Genomic DNA, 18,361 nt, shown 5'->3' with positions numbered 1-18,361 from the left:
TGTGCGCCCTTTAACAAAAGTGTACCATTACAATGTTGTAATGATAGATGTCGTATTTTATTGATGAAAACCACAGTACAATTCACACAAGTAATCCTTCCAAAGATGTAAAGTACATTTGTAGTTCAAAAAAAATGAACTGTATCAACCAACACGCTATCACTGTACAAAACACACAAATCAACATTTCAGTGTAAACTTCATGAAGGATAAAACCAGTCATCGGATGCGGCTACATCACCGTACAAACACAGTCCTCGGCTTCTAAGAAGAAGCTTATTACACACATCCCCATGCGGAATGAGAATGGCCGCCCTACATTCGAAAGGGTACTCTAGTAAAAAGCTCTTATTTATTACGTAAACCTATGGCATTGTGATCGCCTCTTATCCACAAGACACACACATGCACACAACTTATAGTCATTATTTAAATAATCAATATACACAGATTCTCAAAACTCTGGGAACAAAACCTACTTAAATGCACATTGGTTAAGTATCAGCGGGCTCCCCAATTACAACAAGCAGCCTATGAACCCTTGTGCTGGGGGGGAAGGGGAAAATCAGCCAGGGCTCCCACATGTCAATCACTACCCAGTGGCTTCGGCACAGATACGATGGGCCGAATGGCCTCCTTCTGTGACATAAATTTTTATGATTCTGTTGGAAGGCCTGTGTGCATGGACATTGGGTGAGGACAAGGTTGGGCTCAGCTGTGATGGTCTTGTGATGCAATACCCTGCCACCATTCTCTGTAAAGGCTCACACATTTAAAAAAAAGAGCACTTTGGCGAAGTACCGGCGGGCAAGAGACGCCTGTGGTACTGTAGCCCAGCAAGGAAGCTGTGGCGAAAACTGGTGTAAAGAAGGACATGTACCAATGAAATGCACACTTTTTCAGAAACCCAATCCTTCTGTGAGTATCTCGATGCTAAATATTCTGGTCAAAAGCGCACTGGTACAACGTATTTAAGTACAGAGAATTTCAGAACTTTGGACGGGCCGTTAGATCACCTTAGTGCACAGATTCTCGCTTTTTTTTTAGCTCTATGTCCTATGCACACAGAATATTTCACACCTTTTTAGCATAAACCAATCAGAATTGATCAGCGTTGAGCTGCCCACCCAAGGTGTTGATAAGCCCGAGTGACCACGCACAGTAAGATCAGTCCATTTTCAGGGGGATACAAATGCTGTGGAAACACACCCTATTACCTTGGCTCTGTGCACACCAGTACCTTTACTGTACTGTGCTGAACCAGTCTGAATGCTGCCGTGGAGAAGTTGAGCACAGTAACGCTAAATCACCTCGACTTCGGGGGAGAAAGCTGCAGTTCTGAGATAATTCTCTACCTCAAAAGGGCTGTGGATGCTGAATCGTTGAGTATATTCAAGGCTGAGATTGATAGATTTTTGGACTCTAGGGGAATCAAGGGATATGGGGATCGGGCGGGAAAGTGGAGTTGAGGTTGAAGATCAGCCACGATCTCATTGAATGGCGGAGCAGGCTCGAGGGGCTGAATCCTATGTTCTTATAAAAATACCCAGCTGTGAGCTTATGCAATGTAGCCCACCGTCTCATTTTTTAACTAAAATACAATCTATTGAAGAGTGAGATCTCTTCGTACAGCAGTAACAAGAAAATAATCTCAAAAACTAGGGCTGTGAATGTAAAAGAACAAAAAGACAAGACTGCAGAATCCACTATGCCGAGATGTTTCGTTGCAAATTGATCTGTAGAGAGTGCAGCAGCGTGCAGATAGGACGGAGATCCAATTCACCCCTATCAACTACTGGCCGTGCTGCTGGAAAAGAAGGCACAACACTGCTTTACAAGTTTTCCAATGGCGAGATACGAAGATGCTGAAGTCGTTGTCCCAGACAATTTAAGTCAGGGGAGGCTGTCGAAGTACCTTTTCACTTAAGGGCTGATGAGTTTGTGGATTCTGTGGACATTGGCAGCGCATTAGAGAGCGGGACCAATTTGGAGTGAAGAGCTGTCGTAAGAAAGAGGCTGGCACTCCAATCAGTGAGCCCATCGCCACCACGGAGACCTGAGAAACGGGCCATTTTAACCTCACCCGCCCAGCAGTAAATCGACAGGAACAGAAATTTTGCCTGTCTTAACATCCCACCCAGTTTTTATTTTGCATTGAGGCGAATAGAAAATAGAATCCATTAGGGTGTAAAATGGGCAGCTGATCTGATTCCGCCAGTTCCCCAGCTGGGCAGGTTGGTTTAAAATTACCCTCGTCAGCACCAAAGAAAACAGAGACTGCCACAGGTGGTTTGTTCTTGATACATATTCATCAGCTCATGCTCAGGAACTGCTAGCAGGCGATTACTGCCTTGATACAGCACCAAGAGCAATACAGCAAGTGTGCTACTGTGCGCTAGATTGTATAAAGGCAGATAAAAGACAGGCTATCATTGTGCGACCAGGTTAACTTTCACTGCTTAACAAAGTAAACTGCTGCCAGTTAATTTAACATTTGTGTTACTTTCTTTACTATTTTTATTTTATATACAGTTTGTTTTAATTTCTCATCATCCTGATTTCACACAACACTCGCCCTTGTACAAATCCACTCACCGAAGCCCCGCCCATTGATTTCAATGGCAGGTCGATTAAATACGGGGCTCAGTTTGGTGCACATTTTCGCTGCAAAAACACAATGTGCATTTAAGTAGGCTTCGCTGTACAACGAATATCTTTTTTCCCCGAGCCTCCTCATTCTTTTCAACGTATTTTTGTTAATTTTTACGGAGCTTTGTACCACGATGATCAGACTGTTCTCTCGATAGGGGGGAGAAAACAACACTGTACAGTTTTACATACCGGTTCAGCTGTTGCAGTATATGGCGATATCATACTGGCTGTATCGCAATGTAACTGAGTATATTCGGAGCGTTGCAGGACAGATGAATTGCGTTCAGCTAAAGACAGGACGCCGATATCAGTAGCTTCTTATTCATGAGAGTTGAATGTAGGCAGTGAGCAATGTTCCCTTTAAGCCACGCGGCCGCACAGTGCTCTGCAGCTCCCACGCAGCCGACTCACTGGCTTTTAAATAGGAAAAACCGCGCATGCACGGTGATTTGAAAGGGGCCATGCACCCAAAAAAAATTAAAGGGAACATTGGTGGTGCGTCTCCCACCCTAATCCTCATCTTCCTCATCCCCAAACGAGAGCAAACTGCTGTTTTTTACTTGTTTCGGTTTGTTCTCGGAACTTTTGGACTCTGTCCACTCATTCTGCTCACCCTTCTTCTTTTTGCTGGAAGTGGCAGTCAGACCGACAAATGTGTCGTCCGAAGAACGCTTTGCTGGTTTCCGAAACACAATCTTCCCATCCACAGGCTCTGGCTCCTCAGCTGAAACACAAATATAATAAAATTAATAATTTGGAAAAATACTTTCTTAGGAAGAAAAAAAAAGCTACATTTATGCTCACGACAGAAATAATGTGCATACAAATATTTCTGTGCCCTTTCTCCCTCTGCGCACTGCTCTTAAATGAAAAGCCTCTGGCTCTCCTCGATGGTCAACTCGTGTGACAACACCGTTTGAAGAAATAGCGCATCAGAGAGTAGCAGAGTGAGTGGGAGAATGATTACAGGAAAATAGTCTCATCAATGGATTCAGAAGGAAAGCTCGTGGTTTAATCGCCTGATCTTTGTAACATCATCACTGTAAGATTACAGGAATTTGGTCCCAAACATTACTACTGAACCGCTGCAGTCCGTGTGGATTATAGTTTTTCGTAGCGGTTTTGATACAACTGAGTGTCTCGCTAGGCCATTTCAGAGGGCAGTTAAGAGTCAACCACATTGCTGTGGGTCTGGAGTCACATATAGGCCAGACCGGGTAAGGATGGCAGACCGCAAGGATCAGTGCTTGGGCCTCAGCTATTCACAATCTATATCAATGATTTGGATGAGGGGACTAAATGTAATATATCCAAGTTTGCTGATGATACAAAGCTAGGTGGGAATGTAAGTTGTGAGGAGGATGCAAGGTGGCTTCAAGGGGATATAGACTGGCTCAGAGAGTGGGCAAGAACATGGCAAATGGAATATAATGTGAAGAAATGTGAAGTTATCCACTTTCGTAGGAAAAACAGAAAAGCAGAGTATTTTTTAAATGGAGAGAGATTGGGAAATGTTGGTGTTCAGAGGGACCTGGGTGTCCTCGTACACGAATCACTGAAAGTTAACATGCAGGTACAGCAAGCAATTAGGAAAGTAAATGGAATGTTGGCTTTTATTACAAGAGGATTTGAGTATAAGAGTAAAGATGTCTTACTGCAATTATATAGGGCCCTGGTGAGACCACACCCGGAGTATTGTGTACTGTTTTGGTCTCCATACCTAAATAAGGATATACTTGCCATAGAGGGAGTGCAACGAAGGTTCACCAGACTGGTTCCTGGGATTGAGGGGTTGTCCTACAAGGAGAGATTGAGTAGACTCGGCCTATATTCTCTAGAGTTTAGAAGAATGAAAGGTGATCTAATTGAAACATACAAAGTTCTTACAGGGCTTGACAGGGTAGATGCAGGGAGGATGTCTCTCCCTGGCTGGAGAGTCTAGAACCAGGGGTCACAGTCTCAGAATAAGGGGTCGGCCATTTAGGACTGAGATGAGGAGAAATTTCTTCACTCAGAGGGTGGTGAATCTTTGGAATTCTCTACTCCAGAGCGTTGTGGAGGCTCAGTTGTTGAGTATATTCAAGGCTGAGATCGATAGATTTTTGAATATTAAGAGAATCTAGGGATATGGGGATAGTGCAGGAAAGTGGAGATGAGGTAGAAGATCAGCCATGATCTTATTGAACGACGGAGCAGGCTCGAAGGGCCAAATGGCCGACTCCTGCTCCTAATTCTTATGTTCCTTCCCTAAAGGACATTAGTGAACCAGGTGGGTTTTTACGACAATCCGGTAGTTTCATGGTCACCATTACTGACACTAGCTTTTGATTCCCGATTTATTTAATTGACTGAATTTAATTCCCCAGCTGCCATGGTGGGATTTGAACTCATGTCTCTGGATCATTAGTCCAGGCCTCTGGGTTACTAGTCCAGTAACATTACACTACCCTTTCCCTACCGTTTATTGCAGTTCCTTCACTGTCGTGGGGGGGGGGGGGGGGGGTCAATATCATGGAATTCCCTACATAATGCCATCACAGGGCAATCATCAGTGCAACGATTGCAGGGGTTCAAGAAGGTTCACTGCTACCATCTCAGGATAACTAGTGATGGTCAATAAATGCCAACGTCAGTCACATCCCAACCACAAATAATAAAGTGCCCAGTACACATTAACCACTGGAGGACAAATTAGGGCAAATCCCTTTCAAAATATCGTCAATAGCTGAATCCAGGGAAAGGCAACTAACAGAGTGGTGGTAGATGCAGTTTCGACACTTACTTTTAACAACCTGCTGTATAAACAAGGAACTGCACACAGCTATGAAAGGAAAAGCTGTTAAATGCACGCTCGAGGGTCAAGCACAACACAGTCACGTACATTTCTTTGAGCTTTCTGCGATTTGTTGGATTTTTTCAGCTTCCTCAGCCGTCAAGTCCCCCTGACGGAGAACGACTACCTGCGGCTTCTCATCTTCTGTATCACTCTGTCCGCTGTCGCCGTCGGCCGGGGCCAGCTGCTGCCTCTGAAGGATGGAAAGAAAAATTTATTCAATTTTGAAATTAGCATTAAAACATTACCGGAGTGATCTTTTACTGTTATTTTCAGTTTGCCAATCAAGAAGTGATGAGGATTTCCCTCTACGTCTGGAGTTTAGAAGAATGAGAGGTGATCTCATTGAAACATATCAGATTCTGAGGGGGATTGACAGGGTAGATGCTGAGAGGTTGTTTCCCCTGGCTGGAGAGTCTAGAACTAGGGGGTCACAGTCTCAGGATAAGGGGTCGGCCATTTAAGACTGAGATGAGGAGGAATTTCTTCACTCAGAGGGTTGTGAATCTCTGGAATTCTCTACCCCAGAGGGCTGTGGATGCTGAATCAATGGCCCAGAAATTCGGGTCTCCACGGGTGAGTACGCACGGGGAACTCACCTGTAAGCCCAATGGAAGGGCCGGTTTCCTGCATGCACTGTGCATGCGCAGGAAACCGGCACTTCCGTTCCCCTGAAAGGGGATCAGAGGTCGAACGCGTGCGCGGGAGGGGCTGTGCGTGCGCATCGAACTTCGTTTTTGTTTTTTTGTTTTTTTTTTAAAACAGGTTTTCCTGGGAATGTAAGCCTGCAGAAGTTAGAAATGTAAAAAGCAGGCGTAAGGCCTGCTTTTTACAAGGTAAGTGATGAATTAATTAAAATTAAAACATTTTTCCCACAGGTTTATTATTTTTAAATACTTTAACGCAAGGTAAGTTTATTTATAGCCCCGTAAAAAAAAATCAAAAATTTAAAATTATTGTTTAAAAGTTATTTCATGTAATTTAAAGTTTATTTAAAAAATGTGATTTAAAAAAAAAATTATTTGAAGATTTAGTGATGTTTTGGGGCCGTAGTATTTATAAGTCTTGACAGCACTTCCTGTCAGACTTATGAATGAAGCATTGCCTGCTCCGATTGGCTCCCCATGGCCCACGTGATCCCAGGGGACGCTTCGAACAAACTGTGCCCCTGGGATACGCAAGCACTGCGCGCCGGCAGCTGGACCAGGCCCCGGATCGGAATTCCACGGGGGCCCACAGCTCAATGGCCGGCGCGCAAGGTAAGTGCAGATCGGGGGCTTGCACCCGTGGGAAGCCCCTGATCCGAATTTCTGGGCCATTGAGTATATTCAAGACTGAGATAGATAGATTTTTGGACTCTAGGGGAATCAAGGGATCTGGATCAAAGACAGGTAAATGGAGTTGAGATACAGTTCAGTCAACTGAATGCTGGAAGAAGCTTGAGCGGCTGAACGGCCCACTCCTGTTCCCATGCACAGAATAATGGGTTTCTGGGCAAATAGTCAGCCTCCAAGCAGACTTCAAATATAAATGTGGGGAAAAAAGGGAAGCGGGGAAACCACATCTGTAAACAAAAATGAGAAATTGGTGCTCCTACCCAGCAACACTTGGTGGGTCTGCAATGGCCAGTTGCATTGGTGTCAGAATCAAATAACTGTTCAGAGACAGTCTTTATGATCAAAGAATCATAGAAATTTACAGCACAGAATGAGGCCATTCAGCCCATCGTGTCTGTGCCGGCCAAAAAAGCTCTCCAGCCTAATCCCACTTTCCAGCTCTTGGTCCGTAGCCCTGTAGGTTTCGGCACTTCAAGTGCATATCCAAGTACTTTTTAAATGTGATGAGGGTTTCTGCCTCTCCCACCCTTTCAGGCAGTGAGTTCCAGACCCCCCACCACCCTCTGGGTGAAAAAAGTTCTCCTCCAATCCCCTCTAATCCTTCTACCAATTACTTTAAATCTCTGCCCCCTGGTTATTGACCTCTCTGCTAAGGGAAATAGGTCCTTCCTATCCACTCTATCCAGGCCCCTCATTATTTTATACACCTCAATTAAATCTCCCCTCAGCCTCCTGTGTTCCAAAGAAAACAACCCCAGCCGATCCAATCTTTCCTCATAGCTAAAATTCACCAGTCCCGGCAACATCCTTGTAAATCTCCTCTGTACCCTCTCTAGTGCAATCACATCCTTCCTGTACTGTGGTGACCAGAACTGTACGCAGTCCTCTAGCTGCGGCCTAACTAGTGCTTTATACAGTTCGAGCTTAACCTCCCTGCTCTTGTATTCTATACCACAGCTAATAAAGGAAAGTATCCCGTATGGCTTCTTAACCACCTTATCTACCTATCCTGCTACCTTCAGGGATCTGCGGACATGCACGCCAAGGTCCCCCTGTTCCTCTACATTTCTCAGTATCCGACCATTTATTGTTAAGGATTAAAACAAAAAGCAAAATACTGCAGGTGTTGGAAATCTGAAATAAAGACAGATAGGACGACTCTTGCGACAACAGTGGCATCAATAGCGGTTTCTAGCCCTAACCCCAAACCCCGTGTGGTGTCAGTAGTGATTGGAACATCACTGTTAATGCAGGGTAGCTGCATTGTCAAATCACTTGGACACAGAAAATGTTGGAAACACTCAGCAAGTCAGGTGGCATCTTCGGAGCGGGTTGCCGTGATCTTGTCCGTGCCCTGGAGAAGGAGCATGAAGTGTCCGCCGGTACGTTTGAAACCTTCCACGACCGGTGGGCACCGCAGAGACTGAAGGGCATAGTGGACATGAAGTGCAACACTGTTATTTAATATTTTTAAAGTTTCCTTTCTTTTATGGTTTAGTTCTTTATTAGGTGTCTTTGACTGCTGAAGTGTTCCCCGACTGGGAGGGAACACTCCTGCCTGACGATTGTTGCGCGGTGTCCGTTCATCCGTTGTCGCAGTGTCTGCATGGTCTCGCTGATGTACTATGCTCCGGGGCATCCTTTCCTGCAACGTATGAGGTAGACAACGTTGGCTGAGTCACTTCAGCAGTCAAGGACATTCAGCCTCCGATCTTTGGGTAAGCATTCTCCTAGGCGGCCTTCGAGACACACAACGCAAAATCATCGAGCAGAAATTGATAGCCAAGTTCCCCACTCATGAGGACAGCCTCAACCGGGATCTTGGGTTCATGTCACGCTACATGTAACCCCACCTGACGTAGGGTCATCCAGACTCGAGTCATCGTTGGCTTGTTCTCTCTACACAGATGCAACCAGACCTGCTGTGATTTCCAGCAAAGAAAATGTTTTTTGTTTTTCATACAGACCCAAGCATCTGCAACATTTTACCCCTTGTGACCCCACCTCAATGTTTTCCTGACTGACCTGTTTGGACACCATTCACACCTTTGATTGCTGTGATTATCTCTCTGCCGAGGTGTGATAAATGGCAGTTAGAAAGATTACCTGTAATCATCTGGTATTATTCTCTGCCTATATAATCTGTGTCTATAGGCATCTCTCCACTTCACCTGACGAAGGAGCAGCGCTCCGAAAGCTTGTGATTTCAAATAAAACTTGGACTATAACCTGGTGTTGTGTGACTTCTTACATTTTTGAAGTGTAGTCACTGTTGTAATGTTTGAAACACAGCAGCCAATTTGCACACAGCAATGTGATAATGACCAGATAATCTGTTTTAGTGATGTTGATTGAGGGATAAATATTGGCCAGGACACCGGGGAGAACTCGCCTGCTCTTCTTCAAAATAGTGCCAGGGGATCTTTTACCTGAGAGCAGACTGGGCTTTGGTTTAACATCTCATCCGAAAGACGGCACCTCCGACAGTGCAGCGCTCCCTCAGTACTGCCCCTCCGACAGTGCGGCGCTCCCTCAGTACTGCCCCTCCGACAGTGCGGCGCTCCCTCAGTACTGCCCCTCCGACAGTGCGGCGCTCCCTCAGTACTGCCCCTCCGACAGTGCGGCGCTCCCTCAGTACTGCCCCTCCGACAGTGCGGCGCTCCCTCAGTACTGCCCCTCCGACAGTGCGGCGCTCCCTCAGTACTGCCCCTCCGACAGTGCGGCGCTCCCTCAGTACTGCCCCTCCGACAGTGCGGCGCTCCCTCAGTACTGCCCCTCCGACAGTGCGGCGCTCCCTCAGTACTGCCCCTCCGACAGTGCGGCGCTCCCTCAGTACTGCCCCTCCGACAGTGCGGCGCTCCCTCAGTACTGCCCCTCCGACAGTGCGGCGCTCCCTCAGTACTGCCCCTCCGACAGTGCGGCGCTCCCTCAGTACTGCCCCTCCGACAGTGCGGCGCTCCCTCAGTACTGCCCCTCCGACAGTGCGCCGCTTCCTCAGTACTGCCCCTCCGACAGTGTGGCACTCCCTCAGTACTGCCCCGACAGTGCTGCGCTCCCTCAGTACTGCCCCTCCGACAGTGCGGCGCTCCCTCAGTACTGCCCCGACAGTGCGGCGCTCCCTCAGTACTGCCCCGACAGTGCGGCGCTCCCTCAGTACTGCCCCTCCGACAGTGCTGCGCTCCCTCAGTACCGCCCCTCCGACAGTGCGGCTCTCCCTCAGTACTGCCCCTCTGACAGTGCGGCGCTCCCTCAGTACTGCCCCTCCGACAGTGCGGCGCTCCCTCAGTACTGTCCCTCCGACAGCTGGGAGTGCCAGCCTAGATTTTTGTACTCGAGTCTCTGGAGTAGGACTTGAACCCACAACCTTCTGACTCAGAGGTGAGGGTGCCGCCCACTGAGCCATGGGGTGACACGGAGGCTAATATTTATCCCTCAATCAACATCACTAAAACAGATTATCTGGTCATGATCACATTGCTGTTTGTGGGAGCTTGCTGTGCGCAAATTGGCTGCTGCGTTTCCTACATTACAACAGTGACTACACTTCAAAAAGTACCTCATTGGCTGTAAAGCGCTTTGGGACGTCCTGAGGTGGTGAGAACCCGGTAGAGATGCAAGTCTTTCATTTCTTTTAGCGGACACTCGTAGGCCGGGACTCACCTTGCTGTCTACCGTAGGCCCCGGCTTGTAGCCCACATCGGCCTTAAACCTCCTGATGAAGGCGGGCTCGGCCGGCTTGACGTAGGAGATATTGCTTCTTTTGCTCATTTCACTCGGGGTTTAAATTGTTGGTTTATTTTTTTATAATTTATTATTGAGGGAAGCGGCGAAACGGACGCTTCCAACGGAAGGTGAAAGTTCACATCGGCCGTCCGTTCCCGCTCAAAGCGATTGGAAGAAAATGGCAGACGCCCGCCCTCGTCACATGACACAACATGGCGGCGCCCACGCCGGCTTCAATCCAGGGCGGGGAGAGAGAACAGAGGGCATTCGCCCCCTCGTCACGTGATATGGCATACTCCCCTCCCGCGGCGGCTTCAATGAAAGGGAGAATGGGGCACGCCCCCATCACATGACTCTCAGGCCCAACGTGGCCCCGCCTCCGACAGTATTCCGCATCTGCCGAGCGCCAAAATTTAAACCCGAGTCCGGCCGCCATTTTGAGTCAGTGTTTCAGGTGCCGGAGTAAAACCGCGGGGCTTTTATTCTGGGTGTTTTTATTTTAAGGCCGTTTGTTTTTTTTTCAAATTCTGGTTGATTTTTATAAAGTGACGCTGGAAATGGCTCCAGCCGGGAAAGGTGAGTGTTTTACCTGAAACATCCCCCCCCCCTCCATCCCGCCGTGTGTTTGTGTCCCGCGGCGGTGCTCCTGTTTACTTGGGTCGCCGCGGATTGAGCCTCGGAGCCGCGGCCTTTTCTCGGCATTGGGCCGCAGCCTCTCCCTCCCTTCCTTCCTCTTTCCTCTTCTCCTTCTCCAGGGACTCGAGCACATAAATCTAGGCTGACACTCCAGTGCAGTGCTGAGGGAGCGCTGCACTGTCGGAGTAGCAGTACTGAGGGGGAGTAGCAGTACTGAGGGAGCGCCGCACTGTCGGAGGGGCAGTACTGGGGGAGCGCCGCGCTGTCGGAGGGGCAGTACTGAGGGAGCGCTGCACTGTCGGAGGGGCAGTACTGAGGGAGCGCCGCACTGTCGGAGGTGCTGTCTTTCAGATGAGATGTTAAACCGAGGCCCCGTCTGCTCTCTCAGTTTGATGTAAAAGATCCCATGGCAGTTTGATGTAAAAGATCCCTGGACTCAGCAAAGGTCCTGGCAGACTGGAAAACTGCTAATGCAACACCCTTATTTAAAAAGGGCAGTAGACAGAAGGCTGGAAACTATAGACCGGTTAACCTAACATTTGTGGTAGGTAAAATGTTGGAGTCCATTATTAAGGAGACAGTAACAGGACATTTGGATAATCATAATTTAATTAATAGGACAATGTCAGCATGGTTTTATGAAAGGGAGTCATGTTTGACAAATTTGCTGGAGTTCTTTGAGGAAGTAACATATAGGGTGGATAAAGGGGAACCAGTGGATGTAGTGTATTTAGACTTCCAAAAGGCATTTGACAAGGTGCCACACAAAAGATTATTGCTTAAGATGAAAAATCACGGGATTGAGGGTAATATTCTGGCATAGATAGAGGATTGGCTATCTAACAGAAGGCAGAGAGTTGGGATAAATGGTTCATTCTCAGACTGGCAATCAGTAACTAGTGGTGTTCCGCAGGGGTCAGTGCTGGGTCCCCAACTCTTTACAATCTATATTAACGATTTGGAGGAGGGGACCGAGTGTAACATATCAAAGTTTGCAGATGATACTAAGATGGGAGGGAAAGTAGTGAGTGAGGAGGACATAAAAAACCTGCAAGGGGACATAGACAGGCTAAGTAAGTGGGCAGAGATTTGGCAGATGGAATACAATACTGGAAAGTGTGAGGTTATGCACTTTGGCAGGAAAAATCGTAGAGCAAATTATTATCTTAATGGCAAGAAACTGGAAAGTACTGAAGTACAAAGGGATCTGGGGGTCCTGGTGTACGAAACTCAAAAAGTTAGTATGCAGGTGCAGCAAGTGATTAAGAAGGCCAATGGAATGTTGGCTTTCATTGCTAGGGGGATAGAATATAAAAATAGGGAGGTATTGCTTCAGTTGTGCAAGGTATTGGTGAGACCGCACCTGGAATACTGCGTACAGTTTTGGTGTCCATACTTAAGAAAGGACACACTTGCTCTCGAGTCAGTACAAAGAAGGTTCACTTGGTTAATCCCGGGGATGAGGGGATGGACATATGAGGAGAGGTTGAGTAGATTGGGACTCTACTCATTGGAGTTCAGAAGAATGAGAGGCGATCTTATTGAAACATATAAGATTGTGAAGGGGTTGGATCGGGTGGATGCGGGGAGGATGTTCCCGATGATGGGTGAAACTAGAACTAGGGGGCATAGTCTTAGAATAAGGGGCTGCTCTTTCAAAACTGAGATGAGGAGGAACTACTTCACTCAGAGGGTGGTAGGTCCATGGAATATGCTGCCCCAAAAAGCTGTAGAAGCTACATCATTACATAAATTTAAAACAGAAATAGACAGTTTCCTAGAAGTAAAGGGCATTAAGGGTTACGGGGAGCGGGCAGGAATTTGGACATGAGTCTAGGTTCGGATCGGTCATGGCCCTGTGGGTAGCGGAGCGGGCCCAGGGGCCGTGTAGCCTGATCCTGCTCCTATTTCCTGTGTCTAATTCTGTTAGATTCAGGAGGTTCTGTGATAGTAGATTGGCGGTTAGGATCAGATCAGCCATGATCTTATTGAATGGTGGAGCAGGCTCGAGGGGCCGATTGGCCTACTCCTGCTCCTATTTCTTATGTTCTAACATTTTGAAGAAGAGCAGGGGAGTTCTCCCCGGTGTCCTGGGGCCAATATTTATCCCTCAACCAACATCACAAAAAAACAAACACATTATCTGGCCATTATCACATTGCTTTTGCGGGAGCTTGCTGTGCGCAAATTGGTTGCTGCGTTTCCTACATTACAACAGTGACTACACTTCAAAAAGTGCTTCATTGGCTGAAAAGTGCTTTGGGACGTCCTCGGGATGTGAAAGGCGCTTAAAAAAAAAAAAAATTAAAAAAAAAAAAATGCGAGTCTCTTTCTTTCTGTCTCCCTCTCTCTCCCTCCGACGGTGCGGCGCTCCCTCTCTCTCCCTCCGACGTTGCGGCGCTCCCTCTCTCTCCCTCCGACGGTGCGGCGCTCCCTCTCTCTCCCTCTGTCGGTGCGGCGCTCCCTCTCTCTCCCTCCGTCGGTGCGGCTCTCTCCCTCCGACGGTGCGGCGCTCCCCCTCTCTCCCTCCGACGGTGCGGCGCTCCCTCTCTCTCCCTCCGGCGGTGCGGCGCTCCCTCTCTCTCCCTCCGGCGGTGCGGCGCTCCCTCTCTCTCCCTCCGGCGGTGCGGCGCTCCCTCGTTCCTGCCCCTCCGGCGGTGCGGCGCTCCCTCGGTCCGGCCCCTCCGGCGGTGCGGCGCTCCCTCGGTCCGGCCCCTCCGGCGGTGCGGCGCTCCCTCGGTCCGGCCCCTCCGGCGGTGCGGCGCTCCCTCGGTCCGGCCCCTCCGGCGGAGCGGCGCTCCCTCGGTCCGGCCCCTCCGGCGGTGCGGCGCTCCCTCGGTCCGGCCCCTCCGGCGGTGCGGCGCTCCCTCGGTCCGGCCCCTCCGGCGGTGCGGCGCTCCCTCGGTCCGGCCCCTCCGGCGGTGCGGCGCTCCCTCGGTCCGGCCCCTCCGGCGGTGCGGCGCTCCCTCGGTCCGGCCCCTCCGGCGGTGCGGCGCTCCCTCGGTCCGGCCCCTCCGGCGGTGCGGCGCTCCCTCGGTCCGGCCCCTCCGGCGGTGCGGCGCTCCCTCGGTCCGGCCCCTCCGGCGGTGCGGCGCTCCCTCGGTCCGGCCCCTCCGGCGCTCCCTCGGTCCGGCCCCTCCGGCGGTGCGGCGCTCCCTCGGCCCGGCCCCTCCGGCGCTCCCTCGGCCCGGCCTCTCCCTCCGAGTGTCAGCCCGGATTTTTGTGTTCAAGTCTGGAGTGGGTCTTGAACCCACGACCTTCTGACTCGGGCGAGGGTGCTACCCACTGAGCCACAGCTGATGCAGGCTCTGTCAAATCACCCCTTGGATTTTCTGTTTCTAGACTAAATGCCCAAATTACTCCCGTCTTTCCCAGTAACTCGGATATTTTACACTAGGGGTCAAGCTCGTGATTGTGTGTTACTGCTTCCAGTGCCTGAATTTCTCATTATCCTTGGCGACTAGACCTGGGCAGTGCTTAAGCTGCAGTTCAAGGGATTTTCCAGCAGCTACTGTTTTAATCTGTGACTACAATAATGGCCCAGAAATTCGGGTTGGGGGCTTCCCGCGGGTGCAAGCCCCCGATCTGCACTTGCCTTGCTCGCCGGCCGTTGAGCTGTGGGCCCCCGTGGAATTCCGATCCGGGGCCTGGTCCAGCTGCCGGCGCGCAGTGCTTGCGTATCCCGGGGGCGCAGTTAGTTCGAAGCGTCCCCTGGGATCACGTGGGCCATGGGGAGCCAATTGGAGCAGGGAATGTTCCATTCATAAGTCTGACAGGAAGTGCTACGGCCCCAAAATAGCACTAACTCTTCAAATAATTTTTTTTTTTAATCACATTTTTAAAATAAACTGTAAATTACATGAAATAACTATTTTAAACTAATTTAAATTTTTGAAAAAAATAATTTTATTTTCTAACGGGGCTAAAAAATAAACTTACCTTGTTTTAAAGTATTTAAAAATAATAAACCTGTGGGGAAAAAATGTTTTAATTTTAATTAATTTGCCACTTACCTTGTAAAAAGCAGGCCTTGCGTCTGCTTTTTACATTTCTAAATTCTGCAGGCTTACGTTCCCGGGAAAACCTGTTTATAAAAAAAAAAGACCGACGTTCGATGCGCACACGCAGCCCCTCAGGAACGGACGTGCTAGTTTCCCGCGCAGTGCATGCAGGAAACCGGCCCTTCCATTGGGCCTACGGGTGAGTACCCCGTGCGTACTCACCCGTGGAGAGCCGAATTTCTGGGCCAATATAATGAAATATAACTGACTAAGAGCAATCATCATAATTATTTTCAATTTCTGAACTCTAATTCAACAGTGTTTCTTGCATTGAAATTAAATCAGCCCCTTTGAACCTTGGCTCATAATCCTTTGTGAATGTTATGTTTTTTTTAAAGCTCGTTTGTGATTGTTTTTGGATGAAAAATTTGTTGAACGGGAAGGTCTGAAGAGATATTCCATTTGGATGCATCATCGAGTGGGTGCAGAAAACTTGAAAAAGAAAAGACAGACAAAACTCCTCGGAGTTGGCGATTCCTGGGCCAACCCTGTGTGAATTGTTGCTAAACACCTGCTGATGAAGTGGGACAAAATACTCTGACTTATTTTGTAATAACCTTTACAAAGTTACAATCGACTTGTTATGTTTCCTCAGGGGACGCGATCGACGTGTCGTTTGTCCAGTCACCGAGGTAAGAAAATAGTTTCTGAATTAAACTTGCAATAAGTCATGGCGAGAAGCTACAGTGGTTTGCATATCATACACCTGTTCACTTGGTCTTGTAGGTAACAAGTTGCTCTCCGTTGTCAGTCGGATTTGAACAGAGAAATTTTCACTTGAACTGGGGGGGAAATGCAGTTACTCTGCTGTGGCGGTATTTCGCCTTACTTGGCACTGCACCAAATAAGAGATGCCTTTACCCTCGAGACCGGGTCACGAACTAACTTCATTAAGATATGTTTGGGGGGAAAATAAGTCCAGAGGCTTCTAACCACCCCCTCCTTCCAAGGATCTCAATCCTGAGTGTGTTTACAGCTAAAGGAGGCCGTCTGGTATCTCTTCCCATGTGGCTATTCTGTGTTTGGTCAGTGAGTGACTGCAAGAGGACGTCATCGCAAGAGGACGTCATCGCAACTGTCCTAGCCTGGTATTCAGCCACATGTGTATCTCTCAGCAGAGATTGCTGGACAGCTATAGAATGTGGAGCTGTGGTTGATCTCTACTTCCCTCTTTTTTTTCCCCCTACGACAACCCCCCCCCCCCCCCCCCCGACTTCACCTGAGGGTACGAAGGTTAATTTTAGCGAGTTTATTGCTGAATTTGCTGAGGTGAGATCAATGAACTTGGGCCAGATCAGGAATTGAACCTGGGTTTTTCCTGGGTCCTGTAGCTCAGTACCAATGTTCCCGTTAGGCTGCGCAGCGGTCTAGAGGTCACGCACTGGCCGTTCACTGGCTTTTCAATTGGAAGAAACGCGCATGTGCTAAGATTTGAATGGGCTGCGCAGCCAAAAGAAGTTACAGGGAACATTGTTCAGTACCACACTGAGCAGTTCATTTATGTACTGCACAAATGCGATGCTCACAGGACTTAATTTTTAATTAAAAAAAAAAAAAAATGTTTTTCACTCTATCCACAACTTCTTTTCACTTTCAATCATTTTCATTCCGTTTTAGAAATCTTTGTACCATGCAGGCATGAAATGGTGTGTTTGATGTTCAAGTCCATTTATTCCATTTTGTTCTTAAATCAGCCAAAGCTGAAACCCAAACTGAATGTAGTTTGGCAATATTGTAGGGACGGTTAGAGCGCGGTGCTGCGGGCAGTGGTTGAATTGCAGGATGCTGTGTGACCTGAACTTTTGTCGCTGCAGTGCGGAAGGTGACTCCATCAAGGTCTATGTAAGAGTTCGACCGCCAGCAAAGAGCACGGAATTGTTTACAGATGGAGACCAAGGGCTGTGCTTGGCAGTTACCTCATCCAATACCATCCGGCTTAGTTCAAAACCCGAACCCAAGATCTTCACATACGATCATGTGGCTGATATGGACACTACTCAGGTACAGTAGGGGTGGCATGAAACTTGGGACTTCGACAGCGCGCAGTTATCTATTTTAATGCAGTGTTGGGGGATAAATGATATAGACGGGGAGCAGGATTGCTTCCTCCACGCTTTTAAGTTCTTCCATGTCGTGTTGCTTTTCCTGACCGATTTGGCTGGGTAGCTTACTGATCACGTGCTGCGCTTGCAATTCACCTGGCCATAGCAATGATGACGTGTAACCAAAGTTGACTTTTATTTTAGCTCTTATTCTTTCACCACCATTTCCCCCCCACGCCTTATTTTGTCTTCTACTACCAAGCATTCACTTTGTTTCCACTGCAATGTATCAGCGTGTTGGACAACAATACTGTACTGTGTCCTGTCTTTGTCCTTTTGTGGGTATTTAAAAAAAACCAAAACATGTTTAATCTTACAATGCACTACAACACGCTCAAGGCCCGTGGTGTGCTATGCAAGCAATTGAACTTCCACCATAGCCAGGAAATGGGTATTGTGGTATTAACATACATCGGACCATGCCATAACTCCTGTATAGTCCAATGTGTAGTAAATGACTAAAATGTAATGTGTAGTTTGACATGTACCAAATGCATTGCAAAGTTAAAGTGTGAAATAAAGTTTTTTTTTAGTTTTTTTTTCCTGCTTTAATATATTTGGAAAGCTATTTATATCCAGTAGCCAACGTTCCCTCTAAGCTGCGCAGCCGCCCAGCCCGGGACCGGCTTTTCAAATGTGAAATTTCGCACATGCATGAAACTTTGGGCCGTGCGGCCTGTTAAAGGGACCATGCACCCAAAAAAAAAATTGGGGAAACAGTGACAGTAACTATATAAATTAAAAACAATTCCAGCGAAAAGGGAGAGAAACCCCTTTTGGCTTTGCAGGCAGCAGATGCATACCTATGATGGTTCGCTGAAAGAAATTATTGGTAGACATCACACTGCATTCATTGTACTGTTTTTTTTAGTTTTTCTCACGTATTCCAACAAAGACTCGGCTCAAACTCAATTTTCTGAAATAAAAAAAAAATGTAAATGTAAAATTTCAACTTGATTAGATTCCATCTACAGGAAACTTTGGTTTATCCGGAGGTTATATGTCCGGAATACTCGA

The 18,361-nt window shown here is 48.0% G+C and overlaps 2 protein-coding genes across 2 annotated transcripts in view; one reads left to right on the top strand and one right to left on the bottom strand.

The window, feature by feature from the left end:
• Positions 1-35: 35 nt before the first annotated feature.
• Positions 36-10,735, bottom strand: kiaa1143 (KIAA1143 ortholog). Its single transcript, XM_085989316.1, has 3 exons — positions 10,483-10,735; positions 5,534-5,678; positions 36-3,376 (listed from the first exon to the last, which is right to left on the bottom strand). The coding sequence occupies exons 1-3, from the start codon at positions 10,588-10,590 to the stop codon at positions 3,162-3,164; spliced, it is 468 nt and encodes a 155-aa protein (XP_085845442.1). The 5' UTR covers positions 10,591-10,735; the 3' UTR covers positions 36-3,161.
• Positions 10,736-10,901: 166 nt separating this feature from the next.
• kif15 (kinesin family member 15) overlaps positions 10,902-18,361 on the top strand; it is a 102,429-nt gene continuing 94,969 nt past the window's right edge. Inside the window, exons 1-3 of the mRNA XM_085989315.1 lie at positions 10,902-11,121; positions 15,838-15,874; positions 17,057-17,243. Coding sequence (XP_085845441.1) covers positions 11,103-11,121; positions 15,838-15,874; positions 17,057-17,243 — 243 coding nt within the window. The 5' untranslated portion in view covers positions 10,902-11,102. The remainder of the gene's footprint in view (positions 11,122-15,837; positions 15,875-17,056; positions 17,244-18,361) is intronic.

Source organism: Somniosus microcephalus, chromosome 5 (assembly GCF_052327205.1).
Source record: "Somniosus microcephalus isolate GS21.2 chromosome 5, FLI_Smic_1.0, whole genome shotgun sequence".
Classification (NCBI taxonomy): Eukaryota; Metazoa; Chordata; class Chondrichthyes; order Squaliformes; family Somniosidae; genus Somniosus; species Somniosus microcephalus.
This window is presented reverse-complemented; position numbering and strand designations above follow the sequence as displayed.